The sequence below is a fragment of the Papaver somniferum genome, unplaced genomic scaffold (genome assembly GCF_003573695.1).
Source record: "Papaver somniferum cultivar HN1 unplaced genomic scaffold, ASM357369v1 unplaced-scaffold_158, whole genome shotgun sequence".
NCBI lineage: Eukaryota > Viridiplantae > Streptophyta > Magnoliopsida > Ranunculales > Papaveraceae > Papaver > Papaver somniferum.
The window spans coordinates 3,076,484-3,098,335 of NW_020625264.1; the positions used below are offsets into that span (position 1 = coordinate 3,076,484).

A 21,852-nucleotide genomic window follows, 5' to 3' on the forward strand; every position below is an offset into this window, starting at 1 on the left:
TTGTAGATCCAGCGGACAAAAAGCTGCTAATTAAAATAGGCTTTTTCCTATATCAAGTTGTCCATGTAAACAGAAATCGTTGTGGAAATGTAAGTATATAGTTGAAATTTGTTTGTATGACCATATAGTTCAGTTTTCGATCTTCCCAAAGAGATAAGGAAATTTTCATAACCTCAATATCCTCATCACTCATTTCTTTCACGAAGCTAGAATTCTTGTTGAGTAAGTACGTAATTATGTCATTGTATAGAGATCCACAATTCTTTATAGCAGACAGAATAGTGAAAAAGTATATGCAACGCTCCTCCCATCTCCTCTTCTATGCAAGATGTCTTATATGTCCAAATTTTTGATTTCTCAAGACATCTTCCTTTGTGGAATAACATATTATGACGCTCTCAAATCTAGCTTATCAAAAAAAATTTAAAGATACTTTGTAAAACTGTCGTATGTTTTTATCTATATTAGGATCTGGGCCGTAGAATATGCGGTTGATGTGTTTGGGTTGTTGACAAACAGAAGACTGTTAAAATCTGTTACTTTTGACTTTTTGTCTTCAGTCAAATATTTAGACTTTTTAAAAAAGTAACTTTGTTCGTCACTGTTTGGGTCCTTTCTTCTCCACCATATTCTTCTACGAACAGGCTGCAACTGTGCAAGGGTATCCGACTTTTCATTATTTTTTTTGAAATATACCCAAATCAAATCTTCAAAACAAAAATCAATTTCAAATAATTTCGGTATCTTCATTTACATTTTAATTTTCTGAACATTCTACTTTAGTTCAAGAATAATATAGCAATAAAATTTATTGGATTTGTTGTTACTGATACGCCTTACTAATTGCGATGATTATCAAATCTATAGATACAAATAGAAAAAAAAGAAGGTGTTATCTGATTTGGGAAATTGGGTCCTCACTGGTATGAAGTTATGTTTATGATGTGATTCAGTACCCTAGGATTAGTTATTTAATTTAAGAAACAGGGATGGATCCCATTTGAGATGTAGAAGATGGTAGTGTTCTAGCCACTATTGTTGCTCGATGTTGGAGGTATCTCTATTAATGGCTGACTTCCCAATCTAATCAGCATCAAAAGATAATTTTCTTTTCCATATATAGTTATACCCTATTCGTGTAAAAATATGAAGTCATTTAACTAGCTTATAAGGGCATTTTAGTCACAAATCACACGGTCTAAGTTAGTTGACGATCCAAACACATCAACCGCATGTTTTAGGACCCATATCCTAATATAATCAAAAACACAAGACCCTTATATAAAATATCTCAAAAATTTAATACAACTATTCATGAGGATGTTAAGTTTGTAAATTTCAAAGTTTGGTTGTCCACTGGGATCAAAGGAATTAAACTCGATTATCAATAGCCTGTGACCCTGCAAAAATTCTGAGTTAGTGGCAGAAAGTTCCAGTCTGAAAGATACGTATAACTTTTCCGAAGAATGGAATTAAGGACCAAGTAAGTGAAAGTTTGTTGAGGATGTCACTAGAAATGTAATTGACCAGAAATATACTAGTCTTGTTGATTTGGTCAGATTCAAATGTTGGATGGTTAATCACAAAGGAATTGATTAGAAAGTGAAGAGGTGATTGTACAGGCACAAAAGACAATTGACCAAGTCAAAGTTAGTTTCATTTGTCATCCATAACGCGTTGAGCCTAGTTAAAATGATCTGTCCCAGTAGAATAGTTACTTATATTTATCATCGTCACTAATCAGGAAAAGATCATGTATAAGGTTTTAAGTTTAGACTTCTGACCAAGCTAGCCCGCATATACCTTGCTAGAAGCCGTGTTGATCAGAATTTAGACAAAGCTAATTACAAATGTATATCAAGTTGTCTATGTGCATATATCACATATACACGATAGAGAAAAAGTATAACGTCCCTCTTTTCTCGCACGATTTTAAGATATCAACACTTGTAGATTTCACTAGACATCTTTCTTTGGGCAATAACCAAGAAAGCGACTATCACGCTCTCAAAACTTGGTTTCGTGAATTTGGCTTGCATGAGTATGTAAATTGTCAAGGTTTGGTGATTTACAGGAATTATGGTGATTGTCCAAGTATCTGGTCACGAGTAGAGGAACATGACTCCATTTTCTATAGTCTACCTGGTATTATTAATCCTTATGAAATAAAATTGGCTGAGAAACAGGATGATGAGAAAAAGATTTCCACAGAAATTTCCAGACTTAAAAGATAAAGTAACATGTTTACAAGCTCAAGTTTCGGATTTGACAGCTAAATTCAAATAGTTTCGTGGTGCTGGAGGTGGTATATACAGTCAGAGTAATTATAAGTGAGGTGTAATAATATTTAACAGTGTGTATTAAGTGTTTTCTGTTACCTGATATAATTATAAGTGTCTGCGATGTGTTTGTCTCATACGCGACAATTGGTGTATAAATAAATATTGGGAACTCACGTTAGTCTGTCTTAATGAGATTGTTGTTCTTCGATTTCATTGTCTTCCTCCGGATCGACTGTTGATGGAAACACTTTGCAACAACTCTGGCCTTAGATTTTCCGAGAGATCCATCAGCTTTTTGTATAAACCTATAAACCCATTTACACCCAACAATATTCCGAGTAGAGTTACATGGAACTACGAATCAATGCCTGTGCACAAGGAACCAATAAATTCTTCTGCCATAGCTTGTCTCCAGTTTGCATTCTCGTTGGCCCGAGAGAAACAAGATGTTGGAAGTTAAACCAAGATATGGTGATTTGGTTCGTGGATCAACATCATATGTTGATCCAGTCCAAGTGGATCAACTGCTGCAGTTGACGCAGTCAAGTTGGATCAACACAATGACGGACTTACATCTGGGCTAAAGGGGGCTTTAGCCCGGGTAGGCTTCTCAGTCCACAAGCCAATTTTTTTTTTTTTTGCTCGACCAAGCTTCTAGCCCGGGTCTTAAAAGAAAATTTATCTTTCCTGGGTCCGTCCCTGGATCAACATATGTTGTTGACACACTGTGCGATATTTGGTAGTTGGAATTAACTAGAAGAGCAAGTTGTGTCGGCTGATGCGTTTAGAGTTTTATTATATTTAGAGTTTCGTTGTGGACCCCCCCCCTCCATCCAATCATCTAAAAATGAATATAGATGCATCTTTTGGTTACTTTACCTGGGAAATATGAATTGGTTTAGAGATTCTGTAGGTACAGCTAGAGGCATCAGGGAAAAACACTACAGTGGAGGATTAGACCCATAGCAAGTGGAGTGCTTGGCCTTGAAACATGCTATACTTTTGGCCAAGGAACTGAATCTTCACAACATCATCTATGAATCATATTGTAAAAATGTAATTAGCTCCATCAGAAATGCAAGTCCAATCATCCACCGGATGAATCAGGGGTATGTAGAAGAAATAAGACATTTGCTTAGTTCTTTGTTGTAGTTTGGTGTTAGTCATGTAAAAAGAACATCTAATAATATAGTCCATGTAATAACTAACAGATAAAAAATCTTCCTTTGAATTTTGGTGTAACATCCGAGAAAATTTTGAAATCTTAGTAAGGTATAAAAGGAAGGTTAGCAAAAAGTTACGTAATTTTATGGCTTAACGAAGTAGTTCTGTTGCATAAAAAAAAAGATTGAATATTCAATAGTACAGTACATATCATCTAAGAAACAATAAGCATATATGTGTCGTAATGGTGTAACAAAATCACTTTGTTGATACATATTTAATATTTTACCATAAATATGTTGATACTTGTCTTAACGATGAAAAGATCTTCTAGTGGCCGACAGTAGTGTGGGGTGATTCATCCTTGGGAATGAATAACCAAGGCATTCATGCACTAGTTTAGTTCACAACAGAGGCAATTGTCGATGCGATTGGTCGTGCGACGTTAACGTGGTCAACTTGGAAAATTCCTTCATCGTTTTTTTGATTTTAGTTTTTTAATTAATGTTCTTCTGATATCTTTGTTCTAGGAAAGATCTATTGCTCTTTTTTTAATAATTTAATTCGTCTTCTTGTTTTTATAAATTGGTTTTGTTTTTTGACCTAATTCCTTAAAATATTCCCTAATTTTGTACTCGTCTTCATGATTCTAGTTAATTGAATCTCTTCTCTCGCTTGTTTTTCTTACTTTTCTTAGCTCTTATCATGTTTGGTTTATATTCACTGATTTGATTGAAGTTTAGTTTAAAATTTTATACATTTAGCTAACAAGTTTTAATCTTTTTTTCCCTGTTTTCTCCATTAGGTCATAGGCTGTTGAGGGTGGCAGACATAGGGACTTAGAGAAATCATCATGAGATTCAGCTAAACAAATAAGGGATTTGGTCTTTTAGTATCTTCTCTCACGGGTATGGTTCTTGATTACTTCAAATTATTCATGTCTGCTTCGGGGTCAAAGTCAATTTGAGAAGTTTGGCTTTTAGGTATGCTTTTGGCATTATGAGATCCTACTTTGAGTAGGGATTTTTATCAGCAGAATGGATGTTTTGGGGGTTATAGGTAATCATGGTTTTGTTATCAGTGAAATAAAAAATCTATGGAAATTTTATATGATGATTTTCTGATCTTTATCCTCAATAGATGGGAATTGATTTTTATTATTACTGAGAAGGAATAAGAATTCTCATTATCTGATTATTGAAGTTTGTCTGATTTTTTGATCTTTAAGGGTTATTCTGAAATATTTATCTGGTTTTATTTTATAATAGTGGTTACTTTCTCAGTTCTTTTTCTATACTTGGGAAATCTACTACATGTTAGTGTTCAATTTCTAAGATCCTTCCTTTTTTTTATCAAAGAGTTCTGTATATTCTAAAGTGAATGTTTATCTGTTGAGTGTCAAAGTTTCTTTCTGATTCTCTCGTTAAAGTAAATGAAATGTCTTCTCTTGGTATTTTTTATCATTAAGGAAGGCAAGGAATTTGGAAAAGGGTGTGGTGTATTTTTATAGTTTTCTCTATTCATATAGAGGGTATTTGGTTTGATTGGTTTCTAGTGTGTGAATTATCAGAGTTCTTTTTCAGATCTTAAAATGGAAATACCTGTTGATCTAGTAAGCGTACTAGTTTTAGATGAAGATGTAGAGCAATTTCCCTTTAGGTTTACTGCTTTGCTATGTGATAAGTTTAAAAATTATTATAAAACTCCTGCCAAGCATCATCTTAATAAAACTTGGACTATTAATTCTCCTGATTTCAAGTTAGTAAAGCCTTATATTCAACGGGTGCAAGTTTTTCAGAATCTTTTTGTTGTGATGTTTAACAAGGAAAAAGTGTGGGTTATGTAAGGAGCGGACAAGCCTGCGTAAAATCTATGTCCTATATTTATGAGATTTTTTCTCTAATCGACCCGGTACTTGCTACTTGAAAAGACTTCGGTTTCGGTTTAAGAAGGAAAAAGTGTTACTAGGTATGCTTCTTGTACCTCAGTGTCTCAGACTGTATTCACTTCTTCTGGTGTAGTTTTTAATTCTTCCACATAGATGAGCTATTCTTCTGACCTTTATGTTAATCAGAACATTGATAATGTTCCTTTAAGCAACTCAGTTAATGTTGAATGTTTTGAAGATGTTGTTATTCTTGATCCTATACCTATTGCTACTCTACCACCTGAACCTGTGGTTACTGATGAAGATTTTGAAAAAGAAGTTAATCTCATAATGATAGACTCTGTGGTACCTATGGATGCTGAGCCTTCGTCAGCGCATGATCTTGTAAGTCTTTTAATCTCCCTTTAATCTTTTTTACCTTAACTATATTTTTATAGTTATCTTTATTGTAAGACATGAAGTTCCTTTGTTGGAATATGAATGGTTGTTGTTCTGATAAAAAATGGTTGCATTTTATGAATCTTTTTAGAAAATACAAGCCTGATGATATTTGTCTTATTGAAACTTTGGTGGATAATGAAACAGTAAACAAATTTACTCATCATCTACGTTTTGATTCTTGGTGTATTTTACCTGCTATTGGAAAATCGGGTGGAATGGCCTTAGGTTTTTTTTTTGCTAAATCTAGTATTGAAGTCTTAAGTAGTTCTCACAATATGATTCATGTTATTTGTGATATTACTCCGTCTATTAGGAACTGTTAGGTTTCATTTATATATAGTGCTCTGAACATATATCGTATGAGAAATCAATGGAACTTTCTTAGTGATATGCATGAAACTAACAATAAGCCATGGTTACTTCTTGGTGATTTTAATTTTATCATGCTTGAGTTTGAGAAACAAGGTGGTAATTATGTTAACTCCTATCCACCTAATTTCATTAATACTAAATTGATCGATATGAAAATGAATGAAGTTTTTTCTTTTGGAAATCCTTTTACATGGTGTAATAGGAGGTTCAGCAATCCGTCTGAGTTGATTTTTGAGAAGTCAAATCGAGGTTTTATGAATGATGCTTGGTTTTCTATATTTCCTGATACTCGTGTTACTAACTTAGAAAGAATCTATTAGGATCATTGTCCAATTCTTCCGAAGTGTTTTCATCAAGAACAATTATAAATATTCCTTATAAGTTCTTCAAGTGTTAGTGGTTGAATCCATACTTTAAAAATTTTCTTCATAATTCTTGGGTTAAGAAGGTGAATGGTTCTCCAAGTTTTGTTTTGGTAGGTAAACTGAAAAATTTAAAGCATGATCTGAGACAGTGGAATATTAAATCGTATGGTCACATTATAACTACGATCAGTAAGTTGAGCGTTGAAATTGAAAAAATTACAATCTATGCCTTACACTCCTGAAATCGGTGGTTACATTTTGAACTATTCTAAACAGTTGGATTATTGGTATGAAATTAAAATAGCTTCTATAAACAAAAATATTGGATATATTACTTTACGCGGTATGATAAAAACACATAAAAATTTCATGACAAGGTAAAACTCATAAATATGTATAATACAATACATAAAATAAAAGAAGATCAAGGAAACTGGTTGGAGAATAGGGAACAAGTTGTTTCTCAGTTAACTAAACATTTCAAAAACATTTACACTACATCTAATCCTTCTTGTATCGACATTGAGGAAGCTTTGAGAGATATTAATCCGATAATTACTGATGATTTGAATGATTCCTTAACTGTTATTCCTTCGGCTGAAGAAATTCTTAATACTGTTAGAAATATGCCCCAATGGAATTCACCAGGACCTGATGGATATCCTGCTGGCTTCTTTAAAGACAATTGGGACAAAACTTCTCATGAAGTTATTTCACATGTTCAAACTTTTTTCAGATCAAATTTTTTGCTTAAACAAATGAATCATTCGTTTATTTCTCTGATTACCAAGGTAAATAATCCTTCTTCTCCAAATGATTTTAGACCCATTAGTCTCTCTAATACGGTGTATAATATCATTTCTAAGATATTAGCTAATCGTCCCAAACCTCTCATGGATGTTTTTATATCTCCTTTTCAGTCTGCTTTTATAGCAAATAGAAAAATACATGATAACATTATTATTAGTCATGAAATTCTTCATTCTTTCAAAAAGAAAAAGTCTAAAAATGGTTTTACGACAATCAAATTGGATCTTTCTAAAGCTTTTGATAGATTAGAATGGTCTTTTATCATTGTTGTTTTTAAAAAGCTCGATTTCTCGGATGATTAGTATCAGTTAATCTATCAGTGTATTAGTACCGTTTCTTTCTCAGTGTTAGTTAATGGTGCTCCAGGGGAAGTTTTCTATCCATCTAGAGGCATTAGAAAAGGTGACTATCTATCGCCTTATATTTTTATTTTGTGCATGGAAGTGTTTTCTCAGTTACTTCTTAGGGATGAATCTGAGAAGCATATTCAAGGTTTTAAAATTAGGAAAGATAGTCCTTCTATTTCGCATTTGTTTTTTGCTGATGATTGTATGCTTTTTTCTAAAGCTTCCTTGGTTTATGCTTAAAATCTTATGAATACTATTAATATATTTTCTAAAGCGTCGGGTCAGGCTATAAATTTTGAAAAATCGGGTTTTATTACTATTTCTAAAATGCATCATAAACATATAAAAATGCTTTCAAAATCTCTTAAAATATTTTTTTTGAGTAACTCTGAAAAATATCTAGGTACTCCTCTTTATCAATAGGGATAAAACGAAAACTTTTCAATTTTTAATTGATAGATTTTATTCTAGATTGAACTCTTATAAAAAACACAAACTTAAATGTTGTTGGTAGAACTGTTGTAACTAAACATGTGCCGTCGAGTCTTGTGTATCATATGGCTTGTTTTCCGCTTCCTAAGAAGTTAACTTTTAAGATTGATTCTATTCAAAGGACTTATTGGTGGTCTAAAAAAGATCCTAGGCATGCTGCATATTTTAGATCTTGGGGAAATATAGGGAATTAGGAATACTTATGCTACTAGTAGAGTTTTTGTTGCTAAATTGGGATGGAGACTTCTGCAATATCTAGATCTTTTACAACTAGTTTTCTGATAAACAAATACCATCTGAATCAGAATTTGTTTGAAATTGACAAGGCAGCTGATTCCTCCTCATGGATCTGGAAAGGTATAGTAAGTAGTTTAGTTTCCATTAAATCTAATATAGTTATAAAAATTAATAATGGCTCGTGTACTAATATTTGGCTTTCAAACTGGATTCCCTTTGAACCTTCTCCTCATATTTCTGTTAATCCTTGCCATAAGGATTTTGTTATGGTTAGTGATCTTATTGATGCTGGAAGTAAGTGATGGAATGTGGGTTTATTAAATGATTTATTTTCTCAGTATCAAATCAAGAAAATTTGTGCTATTATATTAACTTCAGAGAAAAATGATAGGATAACGTGGGCTCATACTAGGGATGGTAATTATTCTATAAGATCTGCTTATAAAGCTTTTACAAACGAAAGAGCTTCTCAGAATGAAGCTATCTTTTGGAGAAAAGTGTGGAATTTAGACTGTCTTCCGAAGATTAAATTATTTATGTGGAAAATTTTTGCTCACATGTTACCTGTAAATGTCATGTTGAAGTGTTATAATCCTTATGCAGATGATGTGTCCTTTGTGCAATGTTAATGACGAGTCAGACTTTCACTTGTTCTTTAAATGTCATATTGCTTTGAACATTTGGTTTGGTTTATCTCTGCATCATTTAGTTTCAGTGGATTCATATTGTTCAGATGATATTTTTCTGTCATGGTTTGATAAAGTTTAGGAGTTTCTCCTTTTGCTATGAACTGGCCTCGTATTGGTGCTATAGTTATATGGTGCATATGGAAGCTGCGATGTGATATTGTTTTTAAAAAAGTAAGAATTAACATGGTTAAAACTATTTTGGATATAATAAGAATGATCAACACTTATGTGTTCTCTCCTATGGTTACTAAATTTTTTAGAAAAGAGTTGAAGATTTCTTGTCAAGATGTGAATCATTTTATTTTGGTTGATGGTTCTTTCAAAGATCTTAATATGGGTAAGAGATTCATTTGGTGTGATTTTGCAGGAAGGATAAAAGGTTCTGGTTCAGACTTTGGATTGATTCAAGATGCGATTGGTGTTGAAGCAACTGCACTTTTTTGGGCTATCTCTTGGACGCAAAAGAAGAAGCCGTCTCAAGTGATTTTCGTTAGTGACTGTCTCCAATTAGTAGATTTTGTTAATGAGGATAGTAATAGTATCATATGGAGAAGTAGTGATAATATGATAGATTGTTAGTCTTTGCTTTCTAGTAGTAGTACTTTCAAAGTTATGTATACTAAGCGCGTTAAAAATCGTCTAGTAGACCGGCTGTACGTGGGGCTAGAAAATATTGTACTAAAGACTATTAAGTTCCTATTCCTTCTTTTTTGGACACCCTAGATAGAAAGGAACCTCCCGTAAAAGTCTGTAACTCTTCTTTTTTTTTGTAATATATGGTGGTAAATCCAATATTAGACTATTTCAAAGTACATGAGAAGAGAATACCAAAGGTTAAAAGATGTCAGTACTAGACTACACCATCCAGTTATATGATTATAGGAAAAGAAACTCATATAAAATATTAAACAAATAGTAAGATTGCAAAGTTTTGTTTCATGTTGCCATGTTCCTGATTAAAAAAAAAAAGACAAAAGAAATCCAGAATAGCCGATGCATAAATAAATGGCATAGTGGCAGTTGCGTTACGGGGACTTTAAAATTAATACTCCCTCCGTTCTTTTTTAATAGGCCAGTTTTGTTTTTAGCGAAATTTAAGGAAATTAAGAGAACTAATCATTGAAAGTAGTCCTCATGACACTTGTCAATAAAAGAAGTGAAGTGAAATGGTCCCCATGACACTTGTTAGCAAAAGAAGTAAAGTGAAGTGGTCCACATGACACTTGTCATCAAAAGAAGTTAAGAGAAAAGTGGTCCCCAAAAATTAAAATAACATTTGACTTTCCCAATTAAGAAACTGGCCTATTTTTTTGAAACTTTTATTTATAGAAACTGGCCTATTAAAAAAGAACAGAGGGAGTAAAAGATTAGTATCTGATGGTAAAGGTGTAAACTGGATTCTGCCAGCACGAGCATAGCCCGACCCAACACGTGAAATTCTGAGTCCAGCTCAGCCCAATACGTGATTTAGCACAGCACAGCCTAGCACGTTAGTTTCCTGGATTGGGTTGGGTTAGCCTAATCGGCACAGTAGTACAACAAGCGGAACGGATAAGCACGTGGCCCAGCCCTGCACAACATGTTACGAAAGCACTTCATAGCATGCACAAGTATACCATATAACAAGGCATAATACATCACATTTTGTGTATATTTTACAAAAGAGTCTTTATTCTAGCTAGTTTTTGAGATTTTATCATTGTTATGCTGACTTATTTTTATAACAACATATATAATATCTAAATATTTGGAAAATATATTTCTATATTGTTGTTATAATGTCTTCACCTATATTTGACTAGAACATTTACTTTACATGTCAATGATCCAACTTTATATTTGATGGGTTGTTTCTTTTTGAATAAACTTGTTAATTTTACTTCAAATATTTTCAAATGATATGTTATCTATTTAGATTCTTGTGATAATGTCCGACTTAATGTATACCATTAAGTGACTTCAAATTGTTTATAGCAAGTGTGCCAGCGCGACACAACACGTTTATTCGTGGGTTGTGCCCGTGCGCTATGATGTGCCTAGCTTTTGACTAGTAAAGCACAATACGACACAACACGTTTAAATCGTTGGAACATCACAACACCACACATGGCACATGAAACACGCGACTTCGTGTATCGGGCTGTGTCGGGCCAGCACGTTTAATACCTCTATCTGATAGGTATGATATTTACGAGTTCGGACCATAAAATAAATAATCTATATCATCAAATTAAAGAATAAGGAAGATGAGTGTGACTTTGTGCACTACCGTTAACCTGGGGTGCACATTCCTCTCGTTGGTATTGGTTATACTTCTAATCTTGGTTAATTATATTTTTTATAGTTTTATGGATATTAACAGATTGGAAATTGTAGAAATTTGAGAAACCAAAAAACAGCCCGAATCCCGAGTTGTTACCGACCTTCCTCCTCATCTATATTCTCTCTCGCACTTTCTTATTTGTCTCTTTGTCATTAGGGATGGCAGTTTGCCCCATCCAAACCCCGCTCCTATTGGGTAGGGTCTTATCCGAATAAATGCGGAACAGGGCGGGATATGGATAATCCCCGTTATTTGGGGATGGGGTGGGGATGAGATTTAAGGTCCCCACCCATACCGCCCCATACCTTTTCTATCTAGGATTTAGTTATTAATTCATATAATTTTTATAGAGTTTTATTTGGGATACAATGTTTACAAGGTATTTGTATAACTCATTCTTACCGGTTATCTTATTAATGATCGGTCTTACAATTATATTGTCTTAAGTCCACATTTCTAATCAAGTTTATTGGATTGTAACTAAGAATAATTAGAAGAAAACACCTTCGTACTTGATAGCTTCATTATCGTAATAACTTTTTTGCACTTTTTACTTCACCGTGGATATACTTGATGACAATATATGAGATTGTGATATAGAGTCTTACATATATTTTCTAATATTATGAGTAACCCGTAAAAAATCCATCCCCTACGGGTATTCCTCATACCCGTCTCCGCCCCAATATTATACAGGTAACGGGCAGGGGATGGGTTTTTGTTTTTTGAACGGGGAGGGGACGGGATTCAAGATCCCTGTTCCATACCTGCTCTATTGCCATCCCTATTTGTCATGCTCAGTGACGACAAAGACTCAGCTATCAAGTTATAATTGGGACCGGTGATGATCATTCACCCTTTGATTTGAGATTCAAACGAGACGAAAAGAATTCAAAAATAAAAAGAAAAAACCACCGACTGTAAAAGTAATCGAGGTCAGGAATTTTATAATTAACGATAAGGATCTTAATGAAAACTATCATACAGTTTTTATTTTCATTGATCAATTGTATGTGGTCCGTATGAAATAAACTGAAACCAAACGAATTACCCTGTCTCCTTTAGGTTCAAAATACCAATCATGGGTACGATATTATCACAATGACCTCAACTGCGTAATCACATGATTTTTCATGGATAAGAAATTAAATCATATTTTTCGTTCATCTATCTAGTTACGTATAGTTACATCTAAAACTAGGGATAATCTTATGAAATCAACTTTTGCTTCTTGTTTATCATCAAAAAATATCATCGAGAAAATGAAGAAGAAGCTTCTGCTTAGTCATAATGCAGTTTAATAAGAAGATTATGTTGGAATATTTTCAACACCGCTTACCAAAGGGGGGTCCTGGGGGCATCGCCCCCCAGGCTGTGGTCGACCTGTTGATTTCAACGATGATGCTTAGTCTCAATTGTGCTTGAACTACGTTGGCTTGATCCCACTCGGGTACGTAGGCAGTCACTTCGGTGATGCAGTCACTCTGATTTAAAAGTTTTAACTTTGTTTTATGGTTTTTGAAAATAGGGGGAGAATGTTGGAATATTTTCAACACCGCTTACCAAAGGGGGGTCCTGGGGGCATCGCCCCCCAGGCTGTGGTCGACCTGACGGTTTTATTTGGCCGATAAAAGCCTGTTCGAAAATTTCGAATCCAAAAGACACCATTGATGTCTGTTGATGAAGGAACCCGACGTTTCGTGAATAGAAACCTGTTGGCGAATAAAAACCTATTCCCAACAGGTGCAAAACCCTTTATAAATAGCTTCTCCCAGTTTCGTTTAAACATATAAGAAAAATCAATCTGTTTTCTCTGTTTCAAAAAGCATCATCAGAAATCAGAAATCTCTTTGTGTGTTCTTGATTGAATCAAGGGGTACAAACCTTGAATTCAGTTTTCGTTGCAGGGATTTCATTGTATCCTGAAGGCAATATTTCGCATACCTGTTGTAATCGCCAATTGTTATTGGGAGGGTAGAAATATTTGTCTAAAAGAAATTTATACAAGCCTTGAAAGTTTTGGAGTGCAACACTTTCTTCTCTGATTCATTCATCCTTTGTGAAACCCAATTTTTTCCAACAGATTAGGAGGGGAGAAATAAAAATGAGAGAGATGTATAAATAACAAGTTAGATAATTTTGGGTCTCGTATCCAAAATGCAGTCTCCGGACCTTAGTTAGTAAGTTCGCGAATGATTCGCGAATCATTCACAATTTTTTCCGTATCACGAATTTTACCGTTTTATTCACGTACGTTTGCAATTCCGAACCCAAAACACGTATTATGTGGCATTCCCGGATTATTCGCGAATCGTTCACGAACTTTACGTATCCCGAATGATACGTCCGCTTAGATCGCCAGAAACTCTTTAGCTTTTACGTTTTCAAAGGCCCTATTTTTGGGGCTTTACTGCCTCACAAGCATACACGGCCTAATATTAGACGTTGTTGTAATTTTTATGAAACAAAAATGACAGAAGAGATTTGAAGGTGAAGATGAAGGTGAGAGAGATCTAAAACTCGCTAACCAAGCATAACCCACTATACCACATCCTCTTTGATGACTAATATTGTATATATTATTAATATCATCGTATTAAGTTTATTTTTTCTTTAAATAACTCACACATATGCATAAAAATTAGTCTATGACCTTATAAATACTAATTATTTATTATATATAGATACTGAATTTTCAGAGCCGAACTCATATTTATAAATCGAATTATACACGTATGCCGTTCCAAATTACTGACGAATCACGTTCCGTTGACCGAATTTGGGTTTTAAAAAACCGTATAATACTCGTACGTTTGTCGTTCCGTACGTTTGCCAAATCCCGAATTGCTAACTAGGCTCTGGACTCTCTCCGAATTCCCATGTAATTTCCTCATTTTATATTAAAAGATAACTTGGGTTAACCGCACAGCCCGTGACTGCGGGAGAAATGTGCACCCTTTAATGGGGATGCACAAAGTCGCACTTCGTTTAAGACTATATTCGATCACGAGATAAATATTTTTAGTTTATACTACTCGTGATACTGTTGTCGGAATGCGAAGACAACCCAACAATGAAAATAACAAAAAGAAACTAAACTCTTAATGACTCAAACGTTAGAGCTACGTTGCTGATAACGTTTTGTGAAAAGAAAAGGATACAAAAAATAAGGAGAACGAGTAGAGAAATATTTCTATTAATGTGTGTATAATTATAAGGATTTATATCTCTATTTATAGGAATAGAAGAAACCCTAATCTTAAATACAAAGACATCTTAGTAAAAGAAACATTAGTTTATAACAGTATTATGGTTAATAATATGATAAATACGGATAAAACATTAGTTGCTACATTCAGGTACATGTTTCTTGGAGACGCCTAGAAGGCAAGAAGCCATGTGATGAAAGAACAATTTCCAGAGTGGGGTTCGGAGAGTAAAGACTAAACGGAAATGAGTTGGATTCGATATGTAGTCTTCTGGTATGGACTTAGTATTAATAAGGGGAAAATTATTTCTAGTCCAAAATCTTTTTATTTTATATTACAAGCCCATCATTAAGGTTTCATATAAGAGGAATCCATAATTATTTACAATATAATATGATTACGAAAATAACCTTTTAAATTAAGAAAATAAATTCAGTTTTTATTAGGAAAACAAAAAAAAGTTGCCAAAAAAGTGACAAGATAATCCCTAAATAATTTTCTAGGATTACTCCCTAAAATAACTGGATTTGCCTCCTTAAATAACCTCTCTGAAATGACTATTTTTTACTTTCCTAAAATTACTCCTAAAATAAATTTTCCTTTTTATTTGTTACACCTATTTTCCACATGCAAAATAAAATTCTCGCAGCCGACAAAAAGAAAAAAAAAGATCAGAATTACCACTATTGAGATTTGGTAAAACCCAGTTCTCAATTATCACTCGAGAGATTTCGGAAAATCCAGTTTTCGCTGGCGAAAAACATCTCAATTATCACCTGAGGAATTTTTCATTGGCAAAAACATCACAATTATCACTTGAGGAATTTTTGAAAATCCTGATTTTCACCGGCGTAATTGGTGAAAATCATAATTTTTAGTGAAAATTCTAGTTTTCAAACTTAACTTTTCCGCGAAAATTCTAGTTTTCACGTTTGGCGCGATCGGAGAAAATCGTAATTTTTTTGTGTGAATTCCAGTTTTCATCGTATTACCTGATTGGTGAAAATCGTAGCTTTCACTTACAAAAGGATAGTCTTGAACGGTCATAATACCAAAAGAAACGAATCTACCAAAATTCCAAACCAAAAAGATATCAATACTAATATAAGCACAATATTTTGGATTCTACTCCACTACAAGAATGAGAGTACGAGGTGTTAGGTGTATAATCCCCGATTCAAAAATATAAAACTTCAAGAACCCAAACTAAAATATTAATCAAGAGTGGGAGAGTGAAACAACTATGGAACTATATATGAATAATCTTTTAAAGTGTTTGCCTCAAAACCTCTTTAGTGATTCGTATTCGCCTTTATCAGATAAACTCTAAATTAGACCTTCCATAATATATGATGAACTTAACTTTTAGATCTCTGTTTCTCTCTCTAGATCTCACAATGAAAAGCGAAATTAATCTCGTGAATATTGGTAAATAAAGGAGGAGTAACTTCCGGCACAAATCTTCTAAAACAGGGAACAATATATAGCTTGTTTACCTCATCTAGTTTTGGTATGCTAGATTAAGGGAACGTTGAGACAAAAGAGGAAACTGTCCACTAATGACGGTAACAAATTGACCACAATCCACGACAACGAATTTAGTTTTTAAAAGTAATATTATTAATAATAAGTAACAAATTAAAGTTAATTAAGTCCATCTCAAAATATCAATCTGGTGTGAGCATACCATTTTTAACCGTATGAATTTTTATGAAGAGAGAGGAATCAGACTCCGGTTTCTCAGAAATTTTCACTATTAATAATTCTCTAGATATACAAAAAAGAAAGATTTCGCAACACATTTAAAATCTTTACCATGTAGAAAAAGAAGATGATGGTGCTACTTCCGAAAAAAAATATGGATAGGGTTCGGATATTGTATGACTATATTACTTCGTTCATTTCCAAGTCTCCAAGAGAAGCATATGCTAATTATAGAGATCATGACTTGGGTCGTAACAGTATGAATGGCAGTGCTAGTTACTGACAAGTTAAAGTTTGGGGCAGCAACTATTTCATAAATAACTTTGGCAGATTAGTGTATGTCAAGAACAATGTTGATCCTGAGAATTTTCTCAGACACCAACAGAGTATTCCAAGTGTGTCAATTATATCGAGGAGCATAAAAAATGGAAGTCTGTATTACTAGAGAATTTCACTCCTTTCGATTATGTATACTATCAGTCAACATAGTTATGCTGTTGTTGGAAGGGAATTGGTGTATTGTTCTTACAAATTACGGAGAGATTAAACACCACAATATATGGCTATATGCGCATTTAAGAAAAATATTACCATAAGAAATACTAGTTATTACACAAAAGAATATGAAAGTACATGCTTAAGAAAAAAAGTATATGAAAGTACTATTACAAACCACATACACACCATACTAGTTTATTACAAACCACACACACATGGAGTTGGAGTAAGGAGTTCGGTATAACATGCGACTAGTACTGGTACACCTTAGGGACTGAAACTGAATTGTCTGTATACCATTGACTAAGCTTGTGAGGTTTAGGATTGGAACTAGTAGTCACACGAGCTGAAGGAATTAAGTGCAGTTCTTCTGACCAATTTTCCAGTCCAATAGCATTCATGAATAGCCCCTGCCATGAATGTTGTGCCTCCAACCTCCCAATAATTTCAAGTCCACAGCTTTTAAACATTTCTTGCAGTTCAAAATACGCAATGTAACCGGAGCATATAGTATCATCTGGATGCAGAAACAGATTGGGTATCCATGGTGATAAGCTTGTGAACAGATCTTCTGATTGTTGCATTTCTTGGTTACTTTGCAAGAAAACTGTGAGTCCTACTGTGATCGTGGTGCAAGCAACAAGGAGCCCATACCTCACTAACCTATTTCCTATAGGTTCGATAGGAGCTGCAATGAACGGTGGATTGAATAAATATGCTTCAAGGAAAACACCCTCCTTTGCCATGGTTTTTCCTGTACCCATTGCCATGGCAGCACCCAAAGAATGCCCTGCCAACCAGATATTACTAGCTCCATTTTCAGAAACCATTTTTCTGACAACTTTCATTGCCTTTGCAAAACGAGGCGTACTGTGAAGATTATTTAAAAGAATGTTCATGTTGCAACTCATATCCTCGAGGACAGTATCTTTATTCTTTGAAGTTCCTCTAAAAGCAATTACATATTTTGGAGCTCTTATAAGACCAAGGTAGTTGTTGGATTTGGGTTTGTATTCATATACTGCACCGAAGATGGAAGAATCCTCATCATCCGTGAGACCATGAAGTAGCTTAAAATGGAAGGATTCCCACCATAGTGGTGCCAGAGCTTCACTCCCTTGCCGGTGTTGTCGATGGTCATCCTTCAGCACATAGACACCCTTAACCAAGCTAGCCATTGTAGATCTTCGGTAACGTTCATCGTTCCTTCAGATTACCATAGAATTTATGATTAAATTAAGGATACACTGTCAGATATGTTTGCTTACAACTTAATGGCGCAGATTCCGCAATTATGCACAAGAGACTAAGGAATCTATTGTACAAAATTTTTTCGTTCTGACACAATCAAATGGAATAATCCAACAGAAGTACGAAGCTAATCTTACCAGTTCACCGTAGTCAAGTGTGAAGGTCCTGAAAGTGTAAAGTCATGCTCTATTTGACTTGTCTGCAAAGTAGATTACAAGAGAAGAGGTTAATTTACCTTTTTTTTTTATGATTAACTCGAAAACAAATACATCCAACAGCCATCATCGATATATTGGACCAAAGATAGCAACTGCTATCGCCCATTAAAGTGGCAAAACTAGTAAAGGGAGTGAGAGAGCCGTACCATTATGAACACACCAACGAAAAATTGTTGAAGTCGAAACTAATTTGTTGAACTTGAAAAATTATTGAAGCTGAAAAATGGTTAATTTGAGTCAATAGCTAAATCTGTGAATTTTGTTTAGAGAAGCAGAAATTCAACCACTGAGATGGTTCGTACTCAAATCCAAGATTGTAAGGGACTGTATCCTTCCTACATTTTGAGGGATGTTACCAGAAAGTTGGTTTTTAAAAAGGTGAAGAATGGCAAGGCTAGTTAAATTGGTTAAAGAATCAGGTATTGAACCAGTAAGATAGTTTGTGGACAACTCAAAATTAGTAAGAGACCTTAGTCTTCCGATTTCTCGAGGAATGGCACCAGAAAGTTGGTTTTGATAAAGGTAAAGAATGGCCAGGCTAGTCAAATTGGTTATAGAAACAGGGATTGAGCCAGTGAGATTGTTCTTGTACTAAGCAAGGCCAGTAAGAGAACTTAGCCTCCCTATTTCTCGAGGAACGGAACCTGAAAATTTATTTTAATGAAGGTAAAGAGTTTTTAGGCTAGTCAAATTGGTTAAAGAAGCAGGGATTGAACCAGTAAGATTGTTCGTGTACAAAGCTAAGATAGTAAGAGACTTAAGCTGCCCTATATCTTGAGGGATTGGACCAGAGAGTTCATTTACATGAAGGTATAGGCCGTTTAAGTTGGTCAGATTACATAAAGAGGTAGGAATTGAACCAGTGAAATTGTTTGCATACAAATTCGGATCAGTAAGAAAATGTAAATTGCCAATTTCTTGTAGAATGGATCCAGTAAATTGATTTTCAGAAAAGGCTAACATACGCAGACTTGTCAGGAAGCCAATTTCCGGTGGAATATGTCCAAAAACTTCATTCATGTAAAAGTCAAGGTATGTGAGTTTCAGAAGATTTTACCTATTTGGGAAGGAATGACTCCGTTAAGTTTGTTCATGCTGAAGTCAAGACGAACAAAGTTTGAGAAAGATGAGAAGTTGAAACTAAGGAGCGTACCTTGTAAACCCAAACCTGATACATTCAGTTCAGCAATGCTTCCCTCGATGTTGCAAGTGATTCCAAACCACTTGCATGGACTTATTGTATTATTATTAGAGTTTCTCTTCCAAGAAGGGAGGAGACAATGGGTTTGATTAACAACGGTTGATTTCCATTCCAAAATAGTATCAACTTCTTCTTCCACTGCTACCTGTAATTGTTTCCTGTGAGTTGAAGAAAAAGAAGAACCAGAAGCAAATACAACATCATTGAAGGATGAAACCACCGACAGTAATGCTAATACTAATAAAGGAGCAGTAGGAAACTTCACTGATAGCAGCATTTAAAAGAACTATGCTTTGCTGATCAAGGACAGGGTTAATTTCTGAGTGCTGATTTACCAAGTCCTAGAAGGGGTAATGTAGTAACCAGCAGTCTAGAAAAGAACATGAATGGAGATGGTCCCTCAATTGGACTAGGAGTTTCAGATGCATTTATCATAAGGGTATGTAGTTGGACATTCAGAATCGAACAAAATCAATGTAGATATTTTTGGAACCCCAACTAACCCAATTTGCGTTAGTGCCTGACCTTTGAAAAATATCATCAATTTGAAAAATATCATCAAGTGAATACGTTGAATGGTGTTGTTATGTAGAGTGGATATACTTGCAAGAGGAGTCGGTATCGGCATAATTAATACTGATGCCCCGCAACTATCAATGCACAGCATTATGAAGATGGTGCACCATCCCTGGTGTGAAGCATTCTGATCAGCTTCTAAAGGCTTAATATGATCAATTTTTACTGGGATTTATCGTAAAGTTTGTGTTGTTTTTACTGCCCATGACTTTGTTTCTGGCCTTTCAATCGCACCTTCTGACACAGCCTTCAATTGAAGACTAACGGTAAATAGACATGAAACAAAGAATCAAAAACACATTGTATGACAATAATGAGAACTCTGTATTACACTTGCTGATTTCAATATTGTGTCATCGATAATTATGCACAGAAAAATTACATATTTACAATGTGGTAGGTACATCAATTACAAAACAGAACAAAGGAATGGAGAAGCACAAACTTTTGAAAGAGATTTTCATAGAAGTGACTCTAACTGTTTCATTTCGGGGTCCAAGCTTTTGGGTTCCATATCTTCATCTGCAGCCAAATAAGCATTGGCGATTTCATTCCCCTTATCTAAAATAGAAGTTGGAACCGTCTCGAGGAACATTAAAAAAGTAATATCAATATATCATTAACTAAGAATCTATCAATATACCTTCATTTCTTAAGCTAGGCAATTTGATCTGAGTATTTCTGACATTGTACTTTCTGTATTTCATTTATAACTATATCAACCTATATGCCATATACCTTCTTCTCTTATGCTGCAGGATTTAGGATTTAGGAAAATGATTTGGGTTTTCCTGAAATCGTAGTTTCTGTATTTCACTTATAACTATATCAAACTATATGCAGAATATGAACTTTCTTAGCCTTTACCTATCCAAAGAAACTAAGCAATGCCAATCTTCTTTCTTATCGATTCAGTTGAAGCTCCCAGATCATTTCTTGATGCTCGTAGAAATAAAGAGTCCAGATCCTCCAAGGCTCTACAGATGAAAATCAGTCAGCACTCAGTAGTAGTAAAGAGTAAGTGTTACGAAATTCATGGATATAAGATGGTTTACCCATCAAAATAAAGTTCCAACTATCTCACATCAATATCAAGTCGAATTTTGTTGATTTGTTCTGTTGAACTTTCAAAGTTATTGAATTCACCCATCTGGCTACCAGTTTAATTTCAAGTGTGGGAAAACAAAAGGATAGTTGTTGACTTGGAAAATGTCACACATAACTATTTAATAAAAATAAATCATGTATGTAATAGAAGTGTATTAGTACCCTAGGCACTGATCAACATCATCGAGAGCAGCTTTACCTTGCCATCATCAGATGCATACTGTGCTACCTATAATTCCGAAGGTCATTTACAAACCTAGAATGCAAGTAGGAATTCAGGTACATGCATCAACTGCACAATTTGTACTCTACATTCTTTACAACAAGTAGGATAATGAGACCAGATTGATGTCCCATGCATACGATACAAGAAGCAACAATCGTTCTCTTCGTCTTTCAAGCGACGAAGCATGGATGAAGTTTCATGTGATCATCGAAGGTGCATTTATCTGGGGCGTGTGCGAGGACGGATCTGCTCGTCTGGGTCTCGAGGAGTCTCATCATCTGAAGCCTAATCTTCCCTGGGTGTTGAACTGGCCCGAGATGCCTAAAGATGTATTTTATCTTATCTTTAGTGCTATTATCTTACTTCTTGTTTTGTATTTTTATTTTCTTATATTCACTTTAATATACCCTTTTATTCTTCTCGTGCACTACCCAACTTTGAGTTCGCTTCCG

General features: G+C 34.5%; 1 protein-coding gene across 2 annotated transcripts; it reads right to left on the bottom strand.

The window, feature by feature from the left end:
• Nucleotides 1–16,910: 16,910 nt before the first annotated feature.
• Nucleotides 16,911–19,772, bottom strand: LOC113337145 (GDSL esterase/lipase At4g10955-like). Of its 2 annotated transcripts, XM_026582829.1 has the most exons (4): nucleotides 19,444–19,770; nucleotides 18,437–18,506; nucleotides 18,210–18,271; nucleotides 16,911–18,027 (listed from the first exon to the last, which is right to left on the bottom strand). In XM_026582829.1, the coding sequence occupies exons 2-4, from the start codon at nucleotides 18,437–18,439 to the stop codon at nucleotides 17,073–17,075; spliced, it is 1,020 nt and encodes a 339-aa protein (XP_026438614.1). In that variant the 5' UTR covers nucleotides 18,440–18,506; nucleotides 19,444–19,770; the 3' UTR covers nucleotides 16,911–17,072. The 2 variants fall into 2 exon arrangements, with proteins under 2 accessions (XP_026438614.1, XP_026438613.1); XM_026582828.1 differs by lacking the exon at nucleotides 18,437–18,506 and having other exon boundaries at nucleotides 19,444–19,772.
• Between the last annotated feature and the right edge of the window lie 2,080 nt (nucleotides 19,773–21,852).